The following is a 26,143-nucleotide window of genomic DNA, read 5'->3' on the forward strand; positions in this document are numbered from 1 at the left end:
GAAGGAAGGGTTCCAACTTTGAACTGAGTCACTGGTATGTTAATTACTTACATGAGGATAGGGCAGGATTTGGATCACACAGTGACAAGCACAAATTTACAAGGGGAAAGGGTGGTGCGAAGTTCACAGAGCAAATGAAGAATGCTGGAGTGAAGCCCTGGTCCTGCACCACAGAGTGATGCTCTTTGATATTCTTGGTTAAGCAGGGGGAACAGGGTAAAGTCTGGATTATCCTCTTGAAAAGCAGGATCCTGTGTTTATCCTTAACTAATGGCTGCTCACGGGTATTTTGTGAGAAAAAGTTAACATTAGCAAAATTATCTTCAGATGCAGGGTTCCTGCAAATGTGACATAGAACCATTCAGGAGACATTGGAAGTAATTACAAGAAAGGCCATTTTTGGGTAGAAGTTAAACAGCAATGTTTATTGTTGTTTTTTTATCCCAAATGATATCAAAATTGTTTTCCCTTATGAGCTGCCTATTTATACCTCAAAGAATGGAGTTTGTTTAATTTACAGACACTCAGATAAAAACTGGAAGTTTAGTCTCCACATGATCTCTGGCCCCTCTAGAGCATTGCTGGGAAGAGAAATACATTCAGGAAGTAGTTTATTCCCTCTGCAATAGACAATCCTATGGTGATCCAGAGCTGCCTATTTTATTCCATCAAAGGGCCTAGACAGCTGACTTCAGCTAGACACCTAACTTTTAGATGGGTACAGATAAAATGTATGTCACTCACAAAAAGTAACTTTGATTTTGATGTTCTAGAGGTGCCAAACTTTCCTGTAAAGCAAATTGTAGTGGAGGGCTTACATCCCAGCCACTAGATACAGATTAGATGTTTATCATCATTTCTCAGTGATGCTAACTTATACAGACAACTTCAAAAAATTGGTAATTAATACCTTTTGAATGAACAGTTTGAATCCAATTCAGAATGCTTTCTTACAACGGTTTTGCAAATCTGATATATCTTTGTTGTAATCTTTTTTAACTCTTTTTACTCACACAAAATAGAGTAACTTGTATTGGAACAGTTGTATTCACCCCAACGAGTGATCAGCTTTGTAGGCAAGAATAGGATGTTTTACATAAAGTCACAGCTGGAGTCTCATGAGACATTGGCATCTTTGTATGACCACTATCTGTGCAATGGGTAACAGTGGTTGAAATTCTGGGCCCCCTGCGAAATCAGCTACAAATTTACCATAGCAAATTCAATTGGTAGAATTTTGCAAGAGCTCTCCTTTGATATTGATATCCTTCCCTTGCTCCATATCTTTTAGGATAACCCCATTCATTAACAAGAAGGAACAGAAATAAGAAGAAATAGGCATGAATGTATTGTAATTGACTGTAATTTAAGAAACACTGCACTTGCCAGAGGCATTTATTGTGAGCTATATAGAAATCTAACAGCATTTTCAGAACTAAGCCAATGGCTTTGTTCAGATTCCCATTAACACTGTTTCACAAACATAAGGTGCAGTTTGTTATCCTCAATTCCTGCTTCTCTCTCTCTCTTTTTCTTTTTTTTTTTTTCTTTTTTTTTTTTTTTTTTTTTTTTTGGGGTGCATTTTTGTCTTATCTTTTTATTAGGTTTGGAAATCTCATGGGATGGAGACAGTTTTGTGGAAGTCATGGCTGCACCTCATCTGAAAGGCAAACTCTGTGGTCTGTGTGGCAATTACAATGGGCACAAACGAGATGACCTGATTGGGGGGGACGGGAATTTTAAGTTTGATGTGGATGACTTTGCTGAATCCTGGCGTGTGGAGTCCAATGAGTTCTGCAGCCGCCCACAGAGAAAACCCGTACCTGAGCTCTGTCATGGAACAGTCAGGGTGAAACTCCGAGCTCACCGGGAATGCCAGAAACTCAAAGCGTGGGAGTTCCAGAGCTGTCATTCGACGGTGGACTATACCACGTTTTACAGGTAAGTGTGGCTCACTGTGGAGGGAGATACTAAGTTACTTTGTGAAGAGAAAAAACACGTAGTAGGCTCTGTTTCAGTAGCACTTGAACATGTCTTGAGATTTTGCTAAGAATTAATATACAGGCTTATATTATGGGACGTTTTCTGAATCCAGAATCAGAAGATGGTCCTGAGCAAAGAGACCTGAGCAGCCAACAGTGAAAAAGACAGGCAGGCTTGTGATAACAATGAGAAAAAGTATTTTTGGAGAGTGAAGAAAGGGGGAGTAGACTTCAAAACATTTTTGTTAACTCCCTCTGATTTCAAACTCCGTTGTAAAGTTGAGGCTGACTTCAGTTGCTATTGCTTGTGGTACACAGAAGTGTGTCTTCCCAGAAACATTTTGAAAATTATTTTATTAAAGCAGGGATATTAAATATGTCTAATGCCTCTTAGATGGTGTGGTTTGTGGGTTGAGAGTTTAAAGGGGAGAGTTAACAAAAAACTCCATGCATGGCCTGTCCTGCCCTGGGAGAAAAGGACAGATGAGGATCTAGAATCCTTGTCTGAGTGAATTATTTAAGATTCTTTTGTCTTTAAAATGCTTACAGTTTAAACCACAAAGACATATTTTCTGTTATTTAATTGGCATGAGTTTATTTACCCTCACCCAGTAAATACAATTGTCTATTCTTTTTATTGCCTGACATAAAAGGTAAGAGCAAGCTGAGTCACAGTTCTATGGTTGTGGGTGGAGCTGCCTGATTCTGTGCTCCCAGCTTTCCCCACTTGGGCACATCCACTGAACTATTTGATTTATTAGGAAAAGCTTTCTAGAATGACTCGATTTCCCTTATGAATTGCCTTTCCTCTTTTTTATAATGAGACAGACTTTTATCTAATCCAGCAGAATACATCTGAGACTAGGAAATGCTAGCAGACATACAGCTTGGCTTGTAGTCTGTGTGCCTCTAGACTTTGCTATGGTGTATCCCTGTGCCAGGAGCCTGGCAAAGAGTAAAGATTATATTTTGTGCAGGTTATAATACTTTATCTTTTCTAATGGCTGAAGAGAGCAATAGAGAGCACTAGAGAAGCTAACACACACACACAGGGTCTGTTAAATGCATTTCAGCAACATTCCCATCTCACTTCCATCATCCTTTAAAGGTAAGTGATGACAATGCAAATGGAAAACAGGCACAGAGAGATTTGTTTAATTTTGCAGTGGATTTTTTGTTCCTTTTCTAAAGTAGCTCATGATTAATTTAGTGCAATACACTTCCTGACACCACAGCAGAAAGTGATTTATATTTTGGCTACAACAGTCAAAAAAATTCTGCATTCTTGCACTCAAGAATTACTATAGAGCTTTTCAGTTCCTTTAAAATGATGTCTAATGTTTGTCTCTGGAAAGACAAAGAAATCAAGCAAGTATTCAATTTGATTGTGTCCTTTTGTAGAAAAGTGTATTTTTCCTTCAGGAAATGTTGTGTTGAAATGACTATCACATTTTGTCAAAAGTAGCCGTTCATTTGTTTCCATTTAGATGTTGCTAGCTGTTAAAATGCTCAGTTTCCATCACAGGAATGAAGATAAACTATAATTTATAGCTAATAAATAACAATAAATAATAAATAATAAATAATGGTATCTAATAGAATGTTGCTTCTTGTTAGAAACTGATAAAGTTGTAGCAAAGAATTTTGTCTATGACCAACCATTTTTCATACCAGGAAATGTCTGCAAGGAGGTAACAAGTATGGGACACACAATCAAGAAAGATTTGCATTTTTTATTAATTTATTTTCAAATAACTCATTACTGGTGATGTGCTTTTGCAGAAGATTTAGTTTCCATTAAAAGAAATTCAAATTAACACAGCTTTAACTGAGGTTTTTTTGGAAAGGCATATTTAGTCAATATTCTTTAATTTCATGCTAATTTTAACTAAAATTTTTTTAATTTGGTTTTTTAAACTCTAAAAAGGCTCTTAGAAGTAAGAAAAGGGAGGAGGCAGAATGATAGGGTTAGATTATTTTATTTTCTCACAATGTTCTCATTGAATTTAGTAGTTTCTCGTTTTTACCCCCCAACATTACATATTATGGAATTTTTCCTTTTGAAATATTATATTTTCAAGAGTTAACCTTTCTTGGTCATTCTTGCAAATATTACTGACATTGCTTCATTTTCATTTTCCTGCTCAGTTAGTGACTTGCTGTTAATAAAAATTCTCAGAAATAGAAATAAACTCAGCAGGATCATTAGGAATTAGGGTGTGTTTTCTCCAAATACCAAAAAAAGTCAGCGAACAATGCATTGCAAACATTTGTCTGACATTGTGTTACTGGGAAGATTTCTGTGAAGATATCTCAAATTCATTTTAGTCTCATTCTTTTTACAGCTGTAGTTTCTCCTTTTCTTAGTCATCCAAAAAACATACAGCGTGGTTGTCGTGATGGTCAAGTGAAAAGGATATAGTTCATGTTTTAAAGAGTAGAGACCTAGCTGCATGTTAACTCCTGAGGTTGACCTTGAGAAATCTGTGACACCTTAGGTTTTGCACCTTTCCCTTAACCCTTTTTTTCTGATGTTGTGTTTCCCTGCAAAGCATATGGCAGAGGAATGCCATACACACAATGTAAGTGTGTGAGGAAGGATTTTGAAATAGTCCTGACTGCAGACTAACAAACTTAGTATCTAATTTTATACCACTTTTTAAGTTCTTTGTTTTGTAACTAAACACATTTTATGTTTTTTTCATTGTGGTTTGCTTGGTTTAGTTTGTGGCTGGTATTTTTTGTTTAATGCATTTCTAGTTGTTCAGTACTCATGAGTAATACTCTAAAAATAACCCTTAGGGTTCAACTTTTTGGAGGCAAGTTCTTTAAGCAGAGAAACTATTTTGAATTTCTAAGAGATTTTGATAAATCCTGTGTGAAGAAGAGATTAACAGTTAGTGCCATCACCATTGCCACATGTCTTGTTACGGCTAACCATCCTAGAGTGGTCCTTGAAAGAAAAAGTAAAATAAAGTTACCAAGGTTATTCAGTATCAAGTTTTAGGCAAGATATTTAAACCATGTATGCAATAAAGCTGTCACTCAAACACTTCTGGTTAGAAAGGAATTTAAAAATATTTGAAACTATTATTGTGTCTTTATTTTTAAGCAAATCTGCATGAGGATGTGAGTTTTCTATGAATCGCAGAATTACTCAACTGCTCTTGAGTATAAGCAGAACTAAAAATAGGTGATACTATCTCAATATCTCGTGCTGTTACCAGAAAAAGCTCTATCACATTATTGGGAAATATGGCACCATTTAAGCTCATGGGTGAAGATTTGGGTATCTTGGGGAACTTGAAAATGGAGAAGAGGACTTTCTGTGCTCACCAAACCCTACCCCATGGCTGCTCTCATTGTGCATCTTTGAGCTGTGCTGTGGCAGGGGCCTGCAGGTGACTCCAGCAGGTGAGGTCAGGGAGCAATGTGATCATGCAGGGCAGGTCACCAGTGTGTCCCCATGCCTGCTTTGCTTGCTCATGACTGACACCCCTCAGGAGCCCCCTTGGGAGGCATAGGAGCAGGCAGCCCCTACCATGGGTCTGGGGACTGCAGTGAGAGAGCCACAGCAATGCTGCTTTATGCAGGGAGAAACATGGCTGCAGGAGACACTAAAGAGGAAGACACAGGACTCACTCCCTGAACACCTGCCTTCATTAGCATTTATGGCTTTCTAGTAGGTTGGTGGGGTCTTTTGTTTTTTAACAGTTGCATCAACAGATTTGGAACATGACATTGATGTGATATCAGTATATCGCCATAGAAGCTGAGTTCATAAATGACTAATTAGACAGTTATTGTGTCTCTCACTACTGCCACAACTTTGAGGCAGTATCTTCAGTATCTTGGTTTTGCTATGCAGTAGATTCCTCTATTTCACATTAGAAAATTTGTGTCCCTAACTCTTAAAATTAGTCTTTTTATGATTATTGCTCTTCCTATTATTAATATATATATATTCTATTGTTATTATATTTTTAATGGGCAATAGCACTCTGAATAATTAATTACTCTTTTTCTCTTTTGTAATTGTCCTGGGATGCGTTTTGCGCTTAAACACTTCAATTTAATCATCAGTGTTTTAGGGCAAGCAATAATTAACATACTAATAGCATGATTTGTTTCAATCTGTTAATCACATGCATTCAAGAATTGCAAATCTACTTTATTGCAATTCTTAACTTATATGTTCCTTGTGATGTAGTGACATTACTCCATCTGTAGTTCTGGGTTAATCAGTAAAAGAGTTTCTATCTCTGTTAACCTATTAAATTTATGCAGTTAACCACTGCAGTCTTGCAGTTTTTCTAAAAACTTTCACTTAACTAGAGAAAATATTACTGCTTGCAGTTAAAGCATAAATCACAATGTTGTGTAGCCTGTTAGATTTCTGTTATTAAGATCAGCAGTGATGCCATAAAATGGCTAAAGAGAACATGTGAGCCACTGCATTGCAAAGATAATTACAAACTCTATTTGAAAGATGTGGAAGAAGGATTTGTGGCTTTGAAGCGAAAGGTGTGAAGGTCTTTTTATCTGTTAATGATGTCCTACAGCTGTAAAATTCATGTAGTTATGCCCCTATGTTCACTCAGCAAGATGGTAAAAAAGAAGTATACACTGAAGAATGACTTAAGAAAATCCTGTTTCGAGTGTTTAAGGGGTGGATGGAACAGGGTTCTCTGGAACCCCCAGTTTACTGCCAAGGTGCATATTGCAAAATTCTCCCCACAAGCTTTTCAGGTCCTGGCTGTGAGTTAGGGCACAGCAGTTGCTCCAGCTGAGGCCAAGCTGCTCCAGGGCTCTTCTGTGGTGTAAGTGTAGAGCAGCTGTAGCTCTTGGTGCTCACCAGGGTGACTCCTGTCCTGGCTCCTGCTCCTGAACCAGCCTCCACATTTGTCTTTCCACCCACCCCAGGGCAGAGCTGGCCTGTGTTTCCCTTTAAGACAAAGCCAGTAGTGTTGGCTCAAGAAAGGGACTGGTGGCATGAAACTGACTGGTCCCCTTACAGACCTGGCACAGAGCAGGCTCTTGCTCTGGCTCTGGCTCTTGCTTCCACTGGCCCTTGTGCTGAGGAATGGATGTTTCTGTGCCTGTCAGACTATCTGCCTGAAGCTGGCCCTGAATCTGGGTACTAGCAGCAGAGTGACCACAACAGAGAGGAGCTCAGGATGAAACAATTTATTCAACTTCTTGAACAAATTGTCATTGAGCAGCTGCATGACCCAGGGAACTTCTGGTTAGAAAGGAATTTAAAAATATTTGAAACAATTATTGTTTCTTTTTTATTTTTAAGCAAATCTGCATGAGGATGTGAGTTTACTATGAATTGCAGAATCACAAAATGGGTAAGCTTGGAGGGGATAAGAGTGGGGTGATCTTGTCCAACCTCCCTCCTCAAGGAGGATCATCCTAGAACACATTTCACAGGACAGTGTCCAGAGGGTTCTTGAATATCTCCAGTGAGGGAGACTCCGCAACCTCTCTGAGCAGTCTATTCCAGTGCTCAGTCACCTGCACGGTAAAGTTCTTCCTCACGTCCAGGTGGACCTTCCTGTGCATCAGTTTCTGCCCATTTCCTCCTTTCCTGTTGATTTGCATCACCAAGCCTGGAAACATTCTCTTAGCAATTTATACATATTAATGATGTCCCCTTTCAGTTGTCCCTTCTTGAGGCTGAACAGGCCCAGCTCCCTCATAAGAAAGATGCTCCAGTTCCCCAGTTCTTGTTGCCCTTCCTGGACCTGCTGCAAGAGCTCCAAATCTCCCTTGTACCCAGGAGCCCAGAACTGGACACAGCTCTTCAGATGTGGCCTCACCAGGGCTGAGTAGAAGGGCAGGATCGCCTCCCTTGACCTGCTGGCAGTGCTTTTCCTGATGCATGTCAGGACACCATTGGCCTTCTGGGCCACAAGGGCACATTGCCAGGTCCTTCTTTGCAGAGCTGCTTCCCAGCAGTTTGGTCCTCAGCCTGTGCTGGTGTATGGGGTTATTCCTCCCCAGGCGCAGGACCATGCGTTTGCCATTGTTGAACTTCAGCCACTTCCTCTCTGCCCATCTCTCCAACCTGCTGAGGTCCTTCTGAGGGGCTGCACAGCACTCTGGTAGTAGATGCACAGGCACTGGGAGAACCAGTGTGTCCCCAGCCCTTGCAAGAGCTCTAGTGCTTGGGAACCAGTTCTCCACACACATCTGTCGGGGCTGCCTACTGCCTTTTCTTTATGCCCCTGTATGAATTGACATTATCCCCCAAACCACTCAATGTCAACCTGTACATTTTGTGTAAGGCTGTGATGAACTACTTGAAATACAGGTAAGAGGCACCATTACTTAGACTGTTGGTGGCTGACAGTGCTAACAATGAGAGAAAAATGGACTTTGTGGTGTCTGATGCACTTTGGGATTTCTAGGAGCAAGCATCAAAATGCCTTGTCTATATGCTAATGGTAAAGGGTACTGCAAACTACTGCATATATGTAAGTATATAGATCACCATTGTTTTAAGCCCCCTCCTTGAAGTATTTTCCATCTTTTATACCCAAGAGTGAGTGAGTGGAAGCTGCCAGAAAAATACTGTTTAGATGTAAAGATTAGAAGTTTGGATTTGGACAAATGGGTTGAGTGGTCAGAAAAGACAAATCTAAAGCAGAACTGAGCTCAATTTTCTGCAGATCATGATTCCTCTTTATCTTTCCCCACACCCCTTACCCTGGTGGGGTATTTTTCATGTAACCAAGTCCCATCCACTTGTGTGTGTTTAGAAATGTACCTCAGGAATTTGGGGCTAGAAAACATTCTTCTCTTTGTATCAGTGGTTATTACAGCTGTAAAACATCGAAGCAGTGCCAGAGGATTCACAGATGTCTCCTTTCCTGTTGAGGTATTTGGATTCAGTGGGGGGTAGGGATTAGGGTGGAGAGAGCTCCAAAATCTGACAAAACAGTGGTTTTGGATAGATACCATTCACCTGGGACTGTCCATAGCTTGCTTCCAGCTGAGGAGTGCATGCTTCCCCAGTGACCGACTTCGTACTTCCCTATATGGAAAGTTATTTTTTTTTTTTTAAACAAGGAGAGATCTGTTATAGGAAAACCAGATGAAGCAGCATACTACTATGTGATTAAACCCCTGGAAGTTTCCTTTCCTTCAAAGGATGGCATGTCTGGAATGTCTTTGTTTTGCATGCTAATTACATGATCCCAACCCTACCTGTTCTTTTACATTGCATGAGATATTATTTCCTACTGCTTGTAAGTGCATTATGAGGCTTCATTTCTCACTTTTCCAGGAAAGAACTTAATTTGTCATTATCATGAATGGAGGTATATAGAGACTTATGGTGAAAATGTGCTTCTGCCTAGTAAAACTCCATTTCTTTCTGGTTTATTACCTGGCTCAATGAAATTCAAGTCAGGTGTTTCATAACCGATTGCTGTCTTCCTCACTGTCCATTGTCTGACAGATGTGAGACTCTGCATGTGAAACTGTAAGGTCAGTTTGACCAAGACAAAAATGATCCTAAAGGATGGTAGGCGCTATGGAGTAGGGAGAAGGGGAGAGACATCTAACAGAAAAGCAGGGTATGCCCAATGCCCTTATCATTTGTCATTATGGACTGCATTCTTAGAACTTTTTGTTCCTGTATTACTTTTATTAGAGGTTTGGTGGTTGATTTTGGGTTTTTTTTCTACAGTGCCTTGAAGTCATGAGATAAAATTCTGATTCACTGAAGGGGAATTTTGCTGTATTTGGGTGACATTATGAATTTTCCTGTCCCAGGCAGCTGTATTACAGTAATCTTTTGCATCAGTTAGTAATCCTTGTTTTGTCTTCCCACCATGTGCTGTACCACAGATAATTTCAGAAAGCTTCAGCTAGTTGTTTCATCAGCATTCTTTACTGGGGTAGACAAAAGAAAACACATTCAAATCTGGACACCCATATCCTATATCCTATTTGTCTATTTTTCCCTACGGGAAAACTAAAGGGTGACTTTCCAAGGCAAAAAAACTAATTTGTCTGAACACAGGCAACTGAGAGAACCTCTCTGTGTTTTGCTGACCAGAATTCAGTTGTGGTTCTTTTTTCTTATCTGTAAGGATCTTGTAGAAATAAACCTGCAGTGGTAGATCTGCTGTCACTCACATTTTTCAAAGCTTGTTTGATAGGCTTCAAAACATGCTCTAGGCATAATTTCTTTAATATAAAGTTCACCATCATAAATATCCTTATTAAAGCTACAATATTCAAATGCCACTACTTCACAGTGAACGTGAACATGCTGTAGGACTGCCATGGTGAAATACAAGCACATCCCTGTTGCATACACTAATAAATAGTTTTTGAAAGAGCCCTTTCCCATTCTGGAAAGCACCACTTTCAGTATTAGACTAAAATGCATGATGCTTAAAAAGAAGAGAGAAGGTGTGCATAGGAACTGGTAGAAAATCAGATTTATATCCTCCCTTGTGGAAATATTATAGAAAGATGCCATCTGCCAGTTGGTGCAACTTAATCCATTGCCAAACAAAAAATACCTGCTACTCTGAAGTATTTATTTTTAACTGCAGAAATAAATCCCATTTTTGGAGAGATGCTATTTGGAAAAGTTTTAAGCATCATCAGAGGAAACCACCATATATGTCTGTCAGGTACCACAGATATTTAACTACAGCTGCTACAAAATTCAACACCTCACTTCAATCTCATTTTAATTAACCTCTATGACAGGTTCTCAGCAGGGCTTTCTTTGCAAATTTGTTTTAATTTAATTTTAGCTTTTCATGTTTTAAGCTTTATTGCAGTATTTAAATAAAATGCAGAGATGCTTAGCTGATGGCAATGTCTATTTCTGTAAATAAATAATTCAAGAAACTGACCCATCAGATCTCATATTCTGCCTTAGGGAGAGGTCAGTAAGTGTTGCAAGGAAGAGGAAACTCACCCATATGGTAGCTGGCCAACTGTGCCATGTCATATAAGGGGGAGAAATGCTTTCAGGCCCCTGAGATGATCAGTTTACATTTCATAACATGACATTTTAATTATCTTTCCTTTAGCATGCATAATTGCAAAGCTACTATATTTCAGTTCGTATTTTAAGTCACCTGCAGTTTATCTTACCTAATTAGACACAACACAAAGATGAGCAGGGGTGTTTATAAGCAGGCAAATGAGATGAATTTGTGGGAAATGTTTTAAAAATAAGCTTAACCTAATCCTCCTGTTATTCTTATGAGTTCATTTATGTTTCTGGCAGGACAACCAGACAAAGCAGGACGTGAGCTGTGACCAGCACAAAAAAAATTTCTGTAGAAAGTTTGCCTTAGGAAGGTTTTGACAGCTCCAAGGAGTTTATCAAACTTTCTCTCCCTGTATTTTGGAGAGCTGACTTGCTGCATGTGAGGGGTCTCGACATTATTCTAGAGACATTATATGTATTAGATTTAACTGAGAGCTTTCTTGTGGGTGTTTTTAATAGTTAGAGCTTTTTCCTTCAGTTTTGCTGTCTTGTTTTCTCAATCTCACAGGGCATACAAAAAATCTGGGATGTTCCCAGGCTCTGAGATCTCTGTGGACTTCTGCATTATGTCAGCTTTTAAGTAGCTGTCTGTGGTATAAAGCAGCAATCCAGGGTATAGACAAATCTCCTTCTTTCCTGTCTGTCCCCATAAGGGCTCACTGTACTGAGAGGTGTATGAAGATCCCATACACCACACTTGCTCTCTCAAGTGTACAAACTGCTAACGTGTAAAGCAATTAATTTTAATTATTCAAGCCTCATTTTTCTATTGTTCTTCACAGCACATGAAGGAATCAGCACTTCACAGGACTTACTGTGATTTACACAGTACCTCAAACAAACACAGCACAATCCATTTTGGGGTCATTTCCTGTTGCTATTCAACCTGCAAAATGTTCACACCCTGGGCAGCGAACATCTGAGAGCAAAAGCAGATCAAGCACCAGGCACCAACAGTGAGATGAGAGACAGATGCACCCCTTGATTAACTGTGAGCACACAGGCCCTACATGTATGGCAGGGCAAGTGCTGGTGAGGGCTTGGGGCATGACAACAAAACGTCATGACCCCACAAGGCAAATTTTAGCACCTGAGGATTATTGTATCTCTGGGCATCGTAGCACTAAAGCAAAGAGCAGACTCAGTGGAAGCAGGCAAGAATGGTGGCACAGGTACTTGTGCTTATCTGAGAGTATGTATTTATCCATTTTAAATGTTTGCCAGTACAATCCCTAATCTTGGGTAATGTATGGGTATGTGTGTTGGGTTCACCCACTCTTAAACTGTTGAGATGCCCATTGGAAACACATGTGTGACTACTCCCATGATTAACTCTGTCTCTGGTGGATTCATCAAAGCAGACACAGACTTATGGAGATTGCCAGCGTCATCCTGGAGCAGGGAGTAGAACTAAAATGCCACTGGATCTGAAGTGCACTATAACGAGTACCTTCCTCACCCAAAGGGAGCAGCTGGGTTGTATTTTCACGCAAAATACCTGTGAGAGCAGGTGCTGTGATTTCGCCCCTTCATCATGACATGCAGAGGATCAGAAAAGTCTCTCTCTGACTCCTCCACTAAAGCCAGTAGAAATTAAAATTGTTGGTGAATGTGCTGGGAATACTGAAGGGTTGGAGCCATATGTTTTCTTGCATTCCCGAGTACTCCTACAGCTAACATTCTGTTTACATAATATTTCTGAAACATAAAAGCTAAAATAAATTAGCATGTGAAAATTAATAACAAGTAATTTCTCTTATGATAAGTCTAGAAGAAGCTGTTGTAAGTGTTAAGGTATTCAGACAGCTGATTTTTGTACATCAGCTCTCAAATGAGGTATGTAGTTTACAGAGAGTGAGTGCTTAAGATTATGTAGTCTATGAGTACATGAAGTAAGAGCTTGTTGAGGATGGTGGATACCATGGCAGCAAAGAAAAGATTACAAAGTTCATTTCCTAAGTGCTCCTTCTTAGCACTTTACATTTTCAAATCACAGTGTAAACATCTAATTCTCACTGTACCCTGGTTTGAAGCTGTTGAAATGAAGAAAGACTTCTTTGCTGTGCAGGAAGCTAAGAGCAGAGTTGAGATTAAAACGTGAAAATGCCCAGTTCCTGGCCTCAAGCTCAAGTTCTGATGGGATTTTAAGAGGTTTCACATGCACAAAAAGTGTATTGTCTTATTCTTGTCAAAGCACAAATTCTCAAACTTTCAGAAAAAAGCATTGCTATTTTTTTTAAGAGGGCACTAAATCTTCTCTGCTCCTTTAAGGCCCAGTAGAGATGACAACCTCATTAATATTCCATGCAGCAATGTGTCTTTGGCAAGTAAGAACCTTAAAATAAGTCAAAACCTAGTAATGAATTGAGGCATGGACTATAAAACACTTGCTTTTGGAGCAGGAGGAGACAATATGCAAGAAAACCCCCACTGAACTCTGTGTTCAGATATCAAAGATTTGGCTGAGGTTTGAAAGCCCATTTTTGTTGTTCTGCTCATCAGTCTGCTTACATGGTTTTTCCTCTGTTGTATTAATTTTTCATCTCATTGTTCATGAAAAAAAAATTCCATATTCCCTGGAGTATGGCAAGGTGATGACATACATTATAGATGTCCTTGTTGTCCTCAAAGGATGACAGAAAAACTTTCAATAATTTTAAGATCTGCTGTGGTTATAGAAAGCATTTTCAAAAATGCCTTATGGACTGGCTGGCATGAGGAATAGTCTGAAGGCAAAAACGATTTGCTGACAGTATAGACAAAGATCACCGATATATCACTAGAAGGGGTTGAATGTTGTTCAATAATCAGAGAAGAACTTAAACAGATCCCACAAAAAAGTGCCTATTTTATCTGCCATTGAGCTTGTTAATATGATCCCAGGCTCTATATGTTATTTTGGCTGTGTTTTGTCAGCATCTGAAAAATGTAGTTCTCACTATTTGCATCACAATTCCTCACTTTACCAAAAGTCCAAATCTTCCCTGCAACCATTAGCAGTAAAGATCTGACTTCAAAATATCCACTAGCCCAAAATCAAAAACACACTACACAGTCATTTTAGCCCATTTGTTAGGGATATTTGGTTCGTATTCCAGCTCTCCTTTAGCTCACCTGCTCTGATTTCCAGATCATTTGTCTCTTTGGTTAGTTTGATCTCTATACAGTCATTTCAAACTGGTGTCCACCCATATCTTACAGATGAAGAATGCAATTAGCAGGCATCTGTGAACTGTGTACTCTGCACAGCTGGGTGAGATCACACCAAACATGGTGGCAGAGAGACACCACATGAACAAATTTCCCTGGCAGTATGTTCTCTCATGAGCCTGTGCTTTCTCCCAAGATGTCTAGACTGCTGCCTTACTTGACATAATCTATTCCATAGCCATACTCCATATTACATGTAGCCAGTGATATCCCTGGCCAGGATTCCCATCTGGTTTTTGAGGCAAGGAATTGACACTGCATGGTTCTTTTTATCAGCTGCATGCAAACTGTGCACTGTAGCCCCAAGAATTTTCTTCACCTGCCTCCTTTATTTCTCTCTGTCTCTCAGTGCTGTTCATATTTCTCTACAAATGATAAAGTACTTGGCCAGGAACACTTTTTAGTTATGGAATACCACAGGGATTTTTGTCAACTTTCTTCATCTATAGAAGTTAAAATTTTATATTGGCACAGGATATTTAACTGTGGCATTGGAAGTAATAGCATTTAAAAAAATGCTTTTTCTTTGCTGTCCTTGCAGAAGATGCAGGCTCTGTTCAAAGTCATGCCAGGGTTTAAAATGTAAATGCTCAGAGAATTGTTGGTGAAATATATTTTAGTTCCATAATTGTGATGGGAATGATCGACAGTGGTCTGTGCAGAATGTTTAAAAGCTTTTCCATATGACTAGGAAGTCAAGAGTTGATAAATTTCCTCAGTGTTTATAATTAAAACCCAGAAGAAGATATTAAACATTTACTGGTTTCTGTGTTGTGGTCAACATTAAGATTTATTGACTTGATGACCAATATTGACTGTGGGGAAACTAGGCCTGATTTTTCCCTTAAGACCTACTAAATCTGGATGGTGACTGAAAGCAGAAAGTTGCATGGTTTAGGCATCCAATAGCAACTTATTTCAAGGATAAGAACTTTAACTTTCTGAAAGACTCCCTGTTGCAGTCAGCAACCTCAGGATCTCATCCAGGGAAGCAGCAGGATTTTGGGGACCAGCATGAAACACCAACAAGACGGGCTCCTGGTTCATGAAACCATTTATTCAGCATTGGAACAAACTCAGGTCCAGAAAAGAGAGCTCTGAACAGAGGCACAGCAGGGGTTTTTGAGGGACAGAACCGAGGGTCTCCACCTTTGAGGGTGGAGTTCAGGGTCAGGGACCATTAGAAGCACACCAAGGGAGAACCCCCCAGGGACCCAAACCCAATCAGAACTCCTGGGCCGCCCTTCACAAGGGGTTTGGGGTGGGACAATGTAACTCTTTGTCTCCCTGAGGCACACTGCCACATCTGCTCCTTTTTTATTTTATTTTTTTTTCAAATTTTAATTAGGAGCTTAAAATGTTTCCAAACATACACCTTAAAATCTCACCTCCTCCACAGAGCACCCACTTTGCTTTGTGGGACACCAAAAACTCAGTAACAAAACACATTAAGCGAACAGAAAAAACAAAATTAAAAACAAACACTTAAATCTCGGACCACGCTGGGCAAATTAAAGAGTGATGGTACTTAATACAATCATAATGGTTTTTTAGTTCAGTCTCTTCCAGTTTAGGATTCTCTTTTAGGAAGGGTGCAGCTCTTAGATCTCCTCTCACGAGGGGCAGACTTCTTCGATCTGTATAGCTTCGGCTCCGGTTCCCATGTGGGCATCAGTCCTTTAGATGTTCTCGGTGAAATGCTGGCTTTGGGAGATCAGGTTACAGTTTCAATTTCCCTGGAGTGGGTGTTGCCCACCATGGAAAAGGCACAGCCCCCAGGGGTGGAGCAGCCGAACAAAGGGCTGGGAGCAAAGCAGGAGTTACTGGGAGGTTCGGGAAAGGAAGGTTCGGGACCGGAAAAGAAGGAGGAAGGCGGGAAACAAGGGATCCCAGACCGCGTGGCCGGCGCCATCTTGGGATGGGGGGGGAGGCCGGGACAGACTTTCCCAGCCAGGGAACGGGAATATGGAAAGACAGGGGGTGAAGGAGGACACGGAACGGCGGGCAGACGGCAGCAGACCCACATCACTTCGGATGTTCTCCGTTCCTTGCCTGCCTTCAGGAAAACGGGGGATGGGATGACAGAAAAGACACCGGGGTGACGGGGAGACGGCAGCAGCCCCGAGCCATCTTGGCTTTTTTCACCCTTTGTCCTGCCCTCAGGAACAGAGAAAAGGGGAAGGTACAGGGAGGTATACACCAAAAAAAAAAGGAACTTCACAGAAGACAAAAACCAGTCCACCGGAAGAGCCATACCGTCCATAATCATCCATAATGTTAATATAATCGTCCATAATGTTAGTATCGTCCATAATACGTCTCATTGGGTGATGTAAGGTGTTTTTCCCAACGTCTGGTCTCGGCTCCCCAACCTCCATCAGCGCTTTTCTTCCCCCATGCCTCTGAGGCACTCCCAACCCAGCCTTCCTGCCAGGTCTCTCGAGTCCTCCTTTCCAAGGCGGGGGTCTCGCCGGCTCTCAAGCCATCAGCCGGGGACTTACAAGGTGTCCATGGAGCCGGGTCCTGCTGTTCTCTTGCTTCGCTGGATGCCACGCATTCTCCACCATTTGTTGCAGTCAGCAACCTCAGGATCTCATCCAGGGAAGCAGCAGGATTCCGGGGACCAGCATCAAACACCAACGAGACGGGCTCCCGGTTCATGAAACCATTTATTCAGCATGGGAACAAACTCAGGTCCAGAAAAGAGAGCTCCGAACAGAGGCACAGCAGGGGTTTTTGAGGGACAGAGCTCCCAAGGGTCTCCACCTTTGAGGGTGGAGTTCAGGGTCTGGGACCATTAGAAACACACCAAGGGAAAACCCCCCAGGGACTCAATCCCAATCAGAACTCCTGGGCCGCCCTTCACAAGGGTTATGGGGTGGAACAATGTAACTCTTTGTCTCCCCGAGGCACACTGCCACAACTCCCAAGTTTTTTCTAATGTTTTTTACAATGCTTTTGGAACATTAGTATTGCAGTAATGCTTTTAAGAGCCTTTTATTTGTGGAAATGCCCCTTTGACATCCAATTGTTGGAGTTATGTGGAGCGCATGAAAATATTGGATTGGCAGAGGGGTTTGTGTGTTGAGTTGGTAGAGTGTTGAGTGGGTACAGTATGAAAAACAGCAGCAGAAGTTTCTTGCTGTATGTTTCCAGCTCAGGGTGTGACAGCATGGTTTGCTGAATCCTCAGAATCATTACTGTATCTATCCAGTCCTTGACTGTCTGCAAATTACTGCAAACAAATGATGACTTTTGTGACATGAACTGCTCCTTCCTAAGAAGCATGAAAATACACCTGAACTATTCCAGTTCACCACTACTTATGCTTTTGTGTTAAAAGTTTTATCATTTGAAAACATCAGATGCCCGAGAGTTTGAGCCAGGAAAGCCAGAGATCCAAGACTAATCTCATAAACCAACATATTATGTGACTATCACTACTACATACACAATATATGAATTTTTGCCTGCTCCTAACTGTTGCCTGAATTATATTCATTGCTGAAGATCTGAACACAGAAATTAATTTCTTGCAGATGCTGACTTGTGGCTGGCAGCATCCTTCATTTTCAGGCTTAAGGTACGAATAAAATGCTTTAGTCTGCTTTCCATTCAGATGTGAGAAAGTTATCCAAATTGACATGAACCAAGTCTTTGATTCATTTTTTGTTGGTGGCAAAAGAGGACCTGGCTCATGTCTCAGGGTTCTAGACAGGGTGGTGTTTCATGAAGTAGCCCAATAACCCACTCAACAGTTAGATCCAGCAAAGTAGTTTATCCAGCAGCTTTTGACACCTCTCTTCCTGGGCAGCTTGGAGCCCATCAAATTACATGTTCAGACTGAATTCAGGCTTCTTGGTGGCTCAGCAAAAGGATTTGTTATGAGCTGAGTGTGGAATGACCAAGAGAGGATTACTGTGCTTATGTGAAGTAGGAGCAGAAACAATTTCTGTAATATTGAGTGTCAGCTGCAAGAAAACCAGCTTTATTTTAAGGTTAGTCATATTTCTGAAAACTGGCAGACATGGGGATTGATTTTCAAGGCTTGTACTGGTATTGTCCTCCTCTCCTGTAGTGTCCTTTGTCTCTTTTAAATGGAAAAGTGATGCCTTACTTATCCTAGGAAAATGCATTACGTTCAGATAGCTAGTGTTTCTGACAGACAGTTATAACTTCTTATAGAGTTTACCAGAAGCCAGTTACCTCAATGTTAAAAACTTTTAGTGTTCCTTTATATATCTTGTAAATATGAATGTTGTCTTTCTGTGCAGTAATCCAAATGAAAGTGTGAAAGAGTATATATTCCTTTTTGTTTGGTTGACCCTTTGTTTTCCCCTGTTGTAGTACAGGTGTGACAGTGATGGAAGAACACGTTTACAGGTCTGTGGGGCTCTTGGAAACATGAACCCTCTCAGGGCTGTTCACAAAGTGAATCATTAGCCTGACTGTAACAATAAATACCATGACAGAGAACATGGAAGGATTTATCCAAAGGTCACATTCACCCAGAAGGTTTCTCTGCTGAAAGAAGCTCGCAGCTGTGCTAAGATTAAAGAGTGTCACAGAACCATAACGTGTGTGATTTTTTCACTCTGAGTAAAATATGAGCTGTTTGTCTAACAGCCCCAGGTGAGGGATGCTAGTGTCAGACTGCTTTGGGGCTGTCATATATATCTCCAGTGGGTTTTTAGTGTTCAGGAATAATCTCCTCTTTGATACATTTATCTGACACATGCTAAACTCCTGTGATGCCCAGGAGGAGAGCTTTGTCCTGCTATTCTAACTACTTTAATAGTCATTCAGAAAAGGGAAGCATAATGGGACCAACTCAGACAAATGACTGAGATGTAAGTTATGTCCCAGAAATGGAAGTAGTCCAAATGAATCACTCACCTTCTGACTTGAATATGCTGGTGGGCCAGGCTGTGATGTGATAAGCATTTTATCTGCAACAACAGGCAGCTGCTTGGGTGTCCCATCACTGGTGGGCTTCGGTGATAACCCCTGTGTGAGTTTTTATGCATGCATGGAAGGACAGTCATGTAGTTCATTATGTGGCAGCATATACAGTTATCTATGGTTAATCTTGTTAACCTGTTTCCTCTTTCATTGATAATATTTTAAAGTCAGGGGTGGTGTAATGAATATAATACTGGTTTAGAAGCGTAGAGTTTTGCCTTTAGTGGTGCAGGGTGCAGTGTAGCCCATGGTTGCATGAAGTCTCTCTCTTTGCTCTATCCTTAGCAGATTGCATCTGTTTTCTCCTCCCCTGCCAACAGTGAGCCTGGCTCTCTGAGCTCAGGCAGAACACCTTGAGTTTTCAGAATCATTCTCAGCAGAGGCAGTCCCCATTAGATGCTGTGGAAAAACAATCGTGGCAGAGAGGGATATGGAGTTTTGCTGTACTGGATGTTCCTTGGGAAGTAATTGTGGTTATTGTTGCATCTGTGGGCAGTAAACAAATTAATCTTCTGACATGTTGCAGAAAACACCAGAGAAAAACCATGAGAAAGTTTTATATAATTTTAATAGTGCTTTGTAATTTCCTACCCACAAGTCATTTAATTTTTCATCAGAGGACTCGGCATTGGAGGTGCACATGTGGTGAATGTGAGGGAGAGATCTGCTGGAGAGAAGATCTCTTCTCCTGGGTTTCCATTGTAAATTGATTTTTCTGAGAACATTTAAGTGGCATTTTTTCCATTGTATTTTATCGAAGCTTCAAGTTAACACCTTGTGATAAGTGGACCCTACTAAGGACTGCACAACAGGCTATAGGCAAATATTTTAACAGCCCAGTGAGAACTCTTTAGTAACCATTTAGCAGGTTTTGTATTTATTTACAAGTAGGATTAGAAGTGACTTTGACTGACAGCTCTCTCAGCAATGTAGCCATGCTGGTTGTTTGGATCATCTCTGAACCTGTTTTCTGACTCTGAGTCCACATGATTCTTAAAGTTGGCTTGATCTAGGGAGTCACATCAATGATTGTGGATTGTTGTAAAAGATGGATTTCCATGTATGATAGCTTTTAAATCTGGAAAGTTGCTGTGAAACACAACATGATGAAAGAGGAAAACACCTGGGGCTGAACTGGTGTCATGTTTCTGTTTACTTCCAAAAAACCTAAGATTATATCCCAATTGCACAAGATAAAATACCTTAAATTAATTGTCTTAGCTTGAGTAAAGCTCCTAGAAGAGCTCTGCTTAATCTTCTTAATCAAAGAAAAACACACAGTGTTTGACAGAAAACCCAGAGCTTTTTGTAGTTTGAGGGTTCTTTTCCACTTTTATGCACAAGTGATTAAATCCTAATGGAGAGCAGTCACTGTAATCAAATATTTCTATGTGTTTTTATGATATTAAGTAGAAAACCTGTAAGCAGTGCAGTGATACTCTCAGCTGTAGCCTAGTTAGACATAGGAAAAGACCATAGTCCCATTGTAAGGAATTCATCCCTTCAGGTGGCCTTGGTCTTTCATTTTGAATCTCCAAAGTTTTTTAGTATGCATAAATTTTTTTAAACTTTCAAGAGCTGGCTGGTATTTTTGAGGTGACTGAATGGGAGGCATGAGGCTGGGTCCCAGCTCGGTCCCATGTCACATATAAACCAGCTCAAGGGTACATCAGTCAAAGTCTCAATATCTGAGTATGGAAGATAAAGCCTCCAAAATCAGAGAGAATTGGTTGTCAGGTGCCATGGTAGGGTCTGTCCATCTCCATTGACCTTTTGGTGCAGGTGGGTTATCAGGTGTGCAGAACATGGGCTGCCATTTAAACTGCAGCCCATCAGTGCAGAGTTTTGCAGATGCACCCATTGTACCAAAGGCTGAAAATACGTGCCTGAGCCATCCAGGAAAAAAGTACTTCAATCTTTATTTTTATTCCCTTTTATAAACCCAGTTCTTCTCTGTCTCTGGTACTCTAGCTTTATTGATGCATGCTTGCAAAAGAAAAAAAAAACCAACATAATAAAGGCTCTCTTTAGAAAAAGATTTTGAAGCAGTGACCTTCTTCTGAACTTTATGTCATGGTTTCCATTTGCCGTCATGCTTGGTGCAGTTTGAAATTTCCTGGCATCTTATCCATTGGCTCAACACTGCAGTTTTCACTTTGTCTTCATTGCCCAGTAAGTGGGCAGAGACCAGGAATGTGCTTCTGGAGTGGCTTGCTCTGCTGGGTTTAGCTCTCCAATGAACCAACCCAACAGCTTTGCTAATGTCTGTGTTCTCTGCTGCACTTATTTGGGATTGTTGCCGGAGAGTGTGTTTCATGGAAGACAAGTTGGAGAAGCAGACTATAAAGTTTAGATTTGCCACCTTATTCAGTATGATGACTGAAATAGAGAGGTTAGCACCAAATTTCAGAGTCGTTGTGAACTGGAGGTAGGAAGGGAGTGCAGTGCTGAGGGCAGCAGCTGGCGGCTTGATCTAGCAAGTGAGAACTATTTGCCACTTAGCTGATCTCTGGTGTCTGCATTTCCTGACTTGCATGCTGTGTGATTCCTGTCATGGTTGGAAACAGCAATAAAAGTGGATTTAGAATGAAAGGATTCCATTCTGCCATGTGGTCTTTTAGAGTGCCATGGGTTTTCCTATGCAGGTTTCTGGGAAAAGGGCTTCTCCAGGAGCCAGAGGTGTTTACTTCATGTTGTAGGAATTTGCACTCCAACCAGAATATGAAGCTGTTGGAAGTTCCCTGGAGATAAGACCATGAGCATGACTGACAGTGCCAAAGGGATATCTAAATGGAGAAATTTAGTTTGACTGTTGCTGTGTAAATGGATATTTTTAGTCTCTGTCCCTGTGCAGGGAAGAATATGCAGAGAGCTAGGACTGTGCATTGCCAGTTTCACTGGCTCCAGGGGGTATTCTCAATACAAACCTGTAGCAGGACAATTTCTGCAGGTCTTTTCCATCTTACATCAGCTGTGGATCTTCCATCTTACATCAGCAGTAGGTCAGACCTTAATGGCATATTTTTCATCTGTGTCATTGCAGGTGAGATGATTTTTTTGAGGCCACCCCAGAACATCATGTCTGTTTAGGATTAATAAGGAAGTGTGTTTTACGCCTACCCTAAACTGCTGTGCAACTGCATGCAGTAGATCATAGGGCCTATGAGTTGTGCTGCATAAAATAATAGAGGTATTTTGGTTGGTAATACAATAATATTTACAATAATTATAAACAATTATAACAGGGAAGAATTATTGCTCTTAGGCATGTTCTTCTATTTAGCCTTTAACCTGATATCTCCCTATTTTGTCTCATGAATGGAAAAACATCTCTGGGTCACTTTATTGCACAGAAAACAGGAAAAAGAAAACAGGTGCTGGTATTGTCATCACGGTTGATGAAGTCTAGTCAATTTACAGATTTTTACAAAGTTGCTGGGAAACTGGCACTATTTTATTTCAGATTATAATATGGGATAGCACTTGCTGCTTCTGTTGTCAAGAGAAACTCCATGTTTTGAATGTCAACCCTCATGACCCCCTTTTTGATCTGGATAGCTCAGGCCTGATTAATCTAAAATGACACTGCCAAGACCTTGGGCCAGGGGAGTGTATGTCTGTAAAATCTGGTAAATACATAAAACAAGTAATATGATAACAGTGATGAGGCCTGGGCATCTTCCACCTCTGTGCATATTCCCCATTGCTTTTGGAAGTCAGATGCAGGAGGCTGTGCTGTGCTTCCCCCTGCAAAGGGCTGGGATTCGGAAAGGCCAGTTAGCATGTCTGCTGTGCTTCAGGCAACATCAGAAGAAGCCCTAGGATGCATGTGTACCCCAGAAACAGGATTTACATATCACTCAATGGTCACAGAGTGTGATCTGTGCATTTTGTTCATCCTCATGAATGCACTGGAAGGAGAAATAAAAAATGAGAGGGAGGCTCTGCTTCACTCAGATGGTCTGAGGTAAAGGCTCAAAAGCAATGAAACACCTTGCATGACAGAGCAATAGGGAGGTCAGGAGGTGGGATCAGGGCCAGCGCTACCATTTCCACACTGCTGAAGACATGACTTGTGAGTATTGATTTGGGACAAATCAAATCACTTTCCAAATTGTCACCATTCCTGTGCTTCCCCATAACTGGATCCCAGAGGGGAAGGTACAGGTTCCTCAGCTGGGTCTGCCCACTGCCTTGAATTTGGAAAGAACAGACTTAGGACTTGGCATAATTTCCTTCTTGCATCCCACAGATGTGAGATCTGACTGTCAATGCACATAATTTAGCAACTGGTTGGAACTGAGTCTGGGGCTAAAAGCTGTTTGCATTAAGTGAGCAGTATGCAAGTTTCATTCAATGACATAGTGACTTCCCTCTGTTATTGGATATTTATATAAATAATTAGCAGCAAATGGTATCCTCAGAAGAAGCTATGTAAAGGTACTGGAGTCTTCCCCCACCTGTACAGCTGGATAATTTTTACTACTGTGAAAATACATTGCTTCCCTTAATTTCTTGTTAAATTGGAGATTTTAATACTAAGGCTCTTATCTTGCCTGTGTTTTGTAAGTGAAAAATTTAGGATTTTTCACAAGTTAAAAAGTACACAAGGTGCACAAGCTTAGCAGGAAACAGATGGGGTAAAATAGCATTTCAAGCTAGTCTGACTTTAAAAATATTTACTGTAATAGCACATGAATGAAGGTTTGAAGCTCCAGATTCCCCACTTGTGTGTAAAATGAAATATGGAAACAACATGGAACAATGAAATGCTTCTGAGGCTTTACCTGCTGATCTCAAGCATTCAGGGCTGCTTGCTATCATTGCAGCTTCTGACTGGCATAAAGCCCAAGTGGTACAATGGCTATTACCCTCATGGAGTTCATGGTACAAAACCACAACACATTTTTGTGTGACCAGCTCCCTCCACGCTTAGCAATTTGCAATCTTTGGAACATGTCAGAAGTGTATTTCAAATTTCCTCAGCTTTTGGATTCTATTTGAATGTAAAGAGATTGTGTTTTAATGTGAAGTGCACTTTCTGAGAAGAGGAAGCTCTGCTGGGGCAGGGAGGAGATGGGAGGACTCATTTATCTGGCAGCACCATGACAGCAGTTGAGTCAAGGCCTGGGTTTAGTTAATTGTCAGACCACTGCAGCTTCCTGGTGAGTGTCCCAAACTGACTAACTGCTTAGCTGGAAGATTTTTCAACCCTGTCTCTTTGGTGCTGCTTGGCCAAGCTGCTCCACAACTGGGCAGCAAAGTGATGACTCCAGCCACACAGTCCTGGGCTCCAGTGCCCCAGAGCAGAGGTTCAACCTTGCTGTCTTTCACAGCTCTTCTTTTTCCTCTTGCTAACATATTTCTAAAACAACAGGGGTTCAAAGCAGTGTTGAGAAAAGATGTGGTTTTCATATGATTTCTGAACATGGATACTAGCTTTGTGAAGGACCAGATGTAGAAGGGTTAGGGGGAACAAACTCATAAATTCTTGCTGCTGAGACTGTGATCATATGTGATATTATTCCACTGCTGAAAACAAATATAATGTATTGCTGCAGAGCCAGGTTTGGGGTTAGGAAAGTGGGCTAGAGATTCTTGCCTGAGGCTCTCTGGGAATCTTTGCTTTTTCTAGTGAAACTGAACTGATTTATGGTTGTGTCTGGAAACTAGAAGTGGCCCAACATGGATCTAGAGGCAAATGTTCTTAAAACTGAGTGTTCCATTGTGCATATGTGCAGATATGCATATGGGCGATGGAGAATGAGTTTAGTTTGTTACTAAATTGGAACAGATGTCAGATCTGAGATTGGAAATTTCAATTCTTCTCCTTGTCTTGTGGAAACAATGCAGTTCTATCATTTCAGCTGGTGAGTTGGAGCTAGTGTGCAGCTTTGGTCTCAACTTTGTTACCCTCTGAGCTCTGAGACTTGTCTGAACTGAAAAGCAAAATACACTTCAAATATTTTGATGCCAAAAAAACAAAGTGGAAATTGATGTTGGGAACAAACATTGATAATTCTATGGATAGGAAGCTCGCACCTTACTCCTGTTCTTCTAAATGGGTCAGACTGTGTGGCAGCTTAATATAATATAACAAAAAATAGATGAACTTCTTATCCTCTGTGTGATAGAATTGGAAAGGAAGGGTTTTTAAAGGCTTAATCCTTCTATTCACCGTTTTGAAATATGGCTAAGGAAAATCCTGTGTGAATCAAATGGACAAAACCAGCATACAAGAGAAAAACTAATGAACATATATACTGAAAGGGAACATTTTATTCTCCCCAAGTAATTCATGCCATTTTATGGTTTATTTGAAATGAAGTAGTCAGTCCTGGCGGGATAGTGAGCTACTTGGCACATATGTTTGGTTGCATCCATGGAGAAAAGAAACAGCTCTTTCTGGAGAAAAGTCAGTTTGTGTGCATGAGTGAACATTTTCAGAGCTGGTCATGTAGGATGAGACGTCAGAAGCAGGTGGTGCTGGCCAACCATACCTGGCATTACAGACAAACAGAATTTTACCCTGGGCTTCAACAGGCATGGAGTTATACCAAGACCAAGTGTTTCTGGAAAATGTTAATCATGAAAGAGCTTTCTTTTCTCAAGCCAGGCTGTGTCCTTCTGTAACCAGCTTTTCAAGAGAAGGGAGAAGTTGGCCTGAGGTTAACCACCACATGCCCAGCTGGGACCAACTCAGAGATGGTGAATGTAGAAATGCTTAAAATATAATCCTTAGTCAAAGCTAGTGCTATTTGCCTAATATCCAAACACCCCTAACAATTTCTTAGAAATGCAATTTGTCATGTCCAGGTCCTAGCTAATATTATTTAACTGTAACATCAAAAAGCCTTACTCGTAGGTTAAGATCCTAGGGTGCTAGTGTCAAGCATATATTAGAATCTCCTTGCTGCCCTCAAAAAGTTTAAGTTCTAAAGAAGTATGTTTGTCTAGCTGT

At 40.8% G+C, this 26,143-nt stretch overlaps 1 protein-coding gene across 5 annotated transcripts in view; it reads left to right on the forward strand.

The window, feature by feature from the left end:
* The window catches only part of BMPER (BMP binding endothelial regulator), a 149,270-nt gene that overhangs the window by 100,139 nt on the left and 22,988 nt on the right, over positions 1-26,143 (forward strand). For all 5 annotated transcript variants that reach the window (XM_058833477.1, XM_058833475.1, XM_058833479.1 and 2 more), the window contains one exon: positions 1,605-1,941. In XM_058833477.1, the coding sequence (XP_058689460.1) occupies positions 1,605-1,941 (337 nt within the window). The remainder of the gene's footprint in view (positions 1-1,604; positions 1,942-26,143) is intronic.

The sequence above is a fragment of the Poecile atricapillus genome, chromosome 2 (genome assembly GCF_030490865.1).
Source record: "Poecile atricapillus isolate bPoeAtr1 chromosome 2, bPoeAtr1.hap1, whole genome shotgun sequence".
Lineage (NCBI taxonomy): Eukaryota > Metazoa > Chordata > Aves > Passeriformes > Paridae > Poecile > Poecile atricapillus.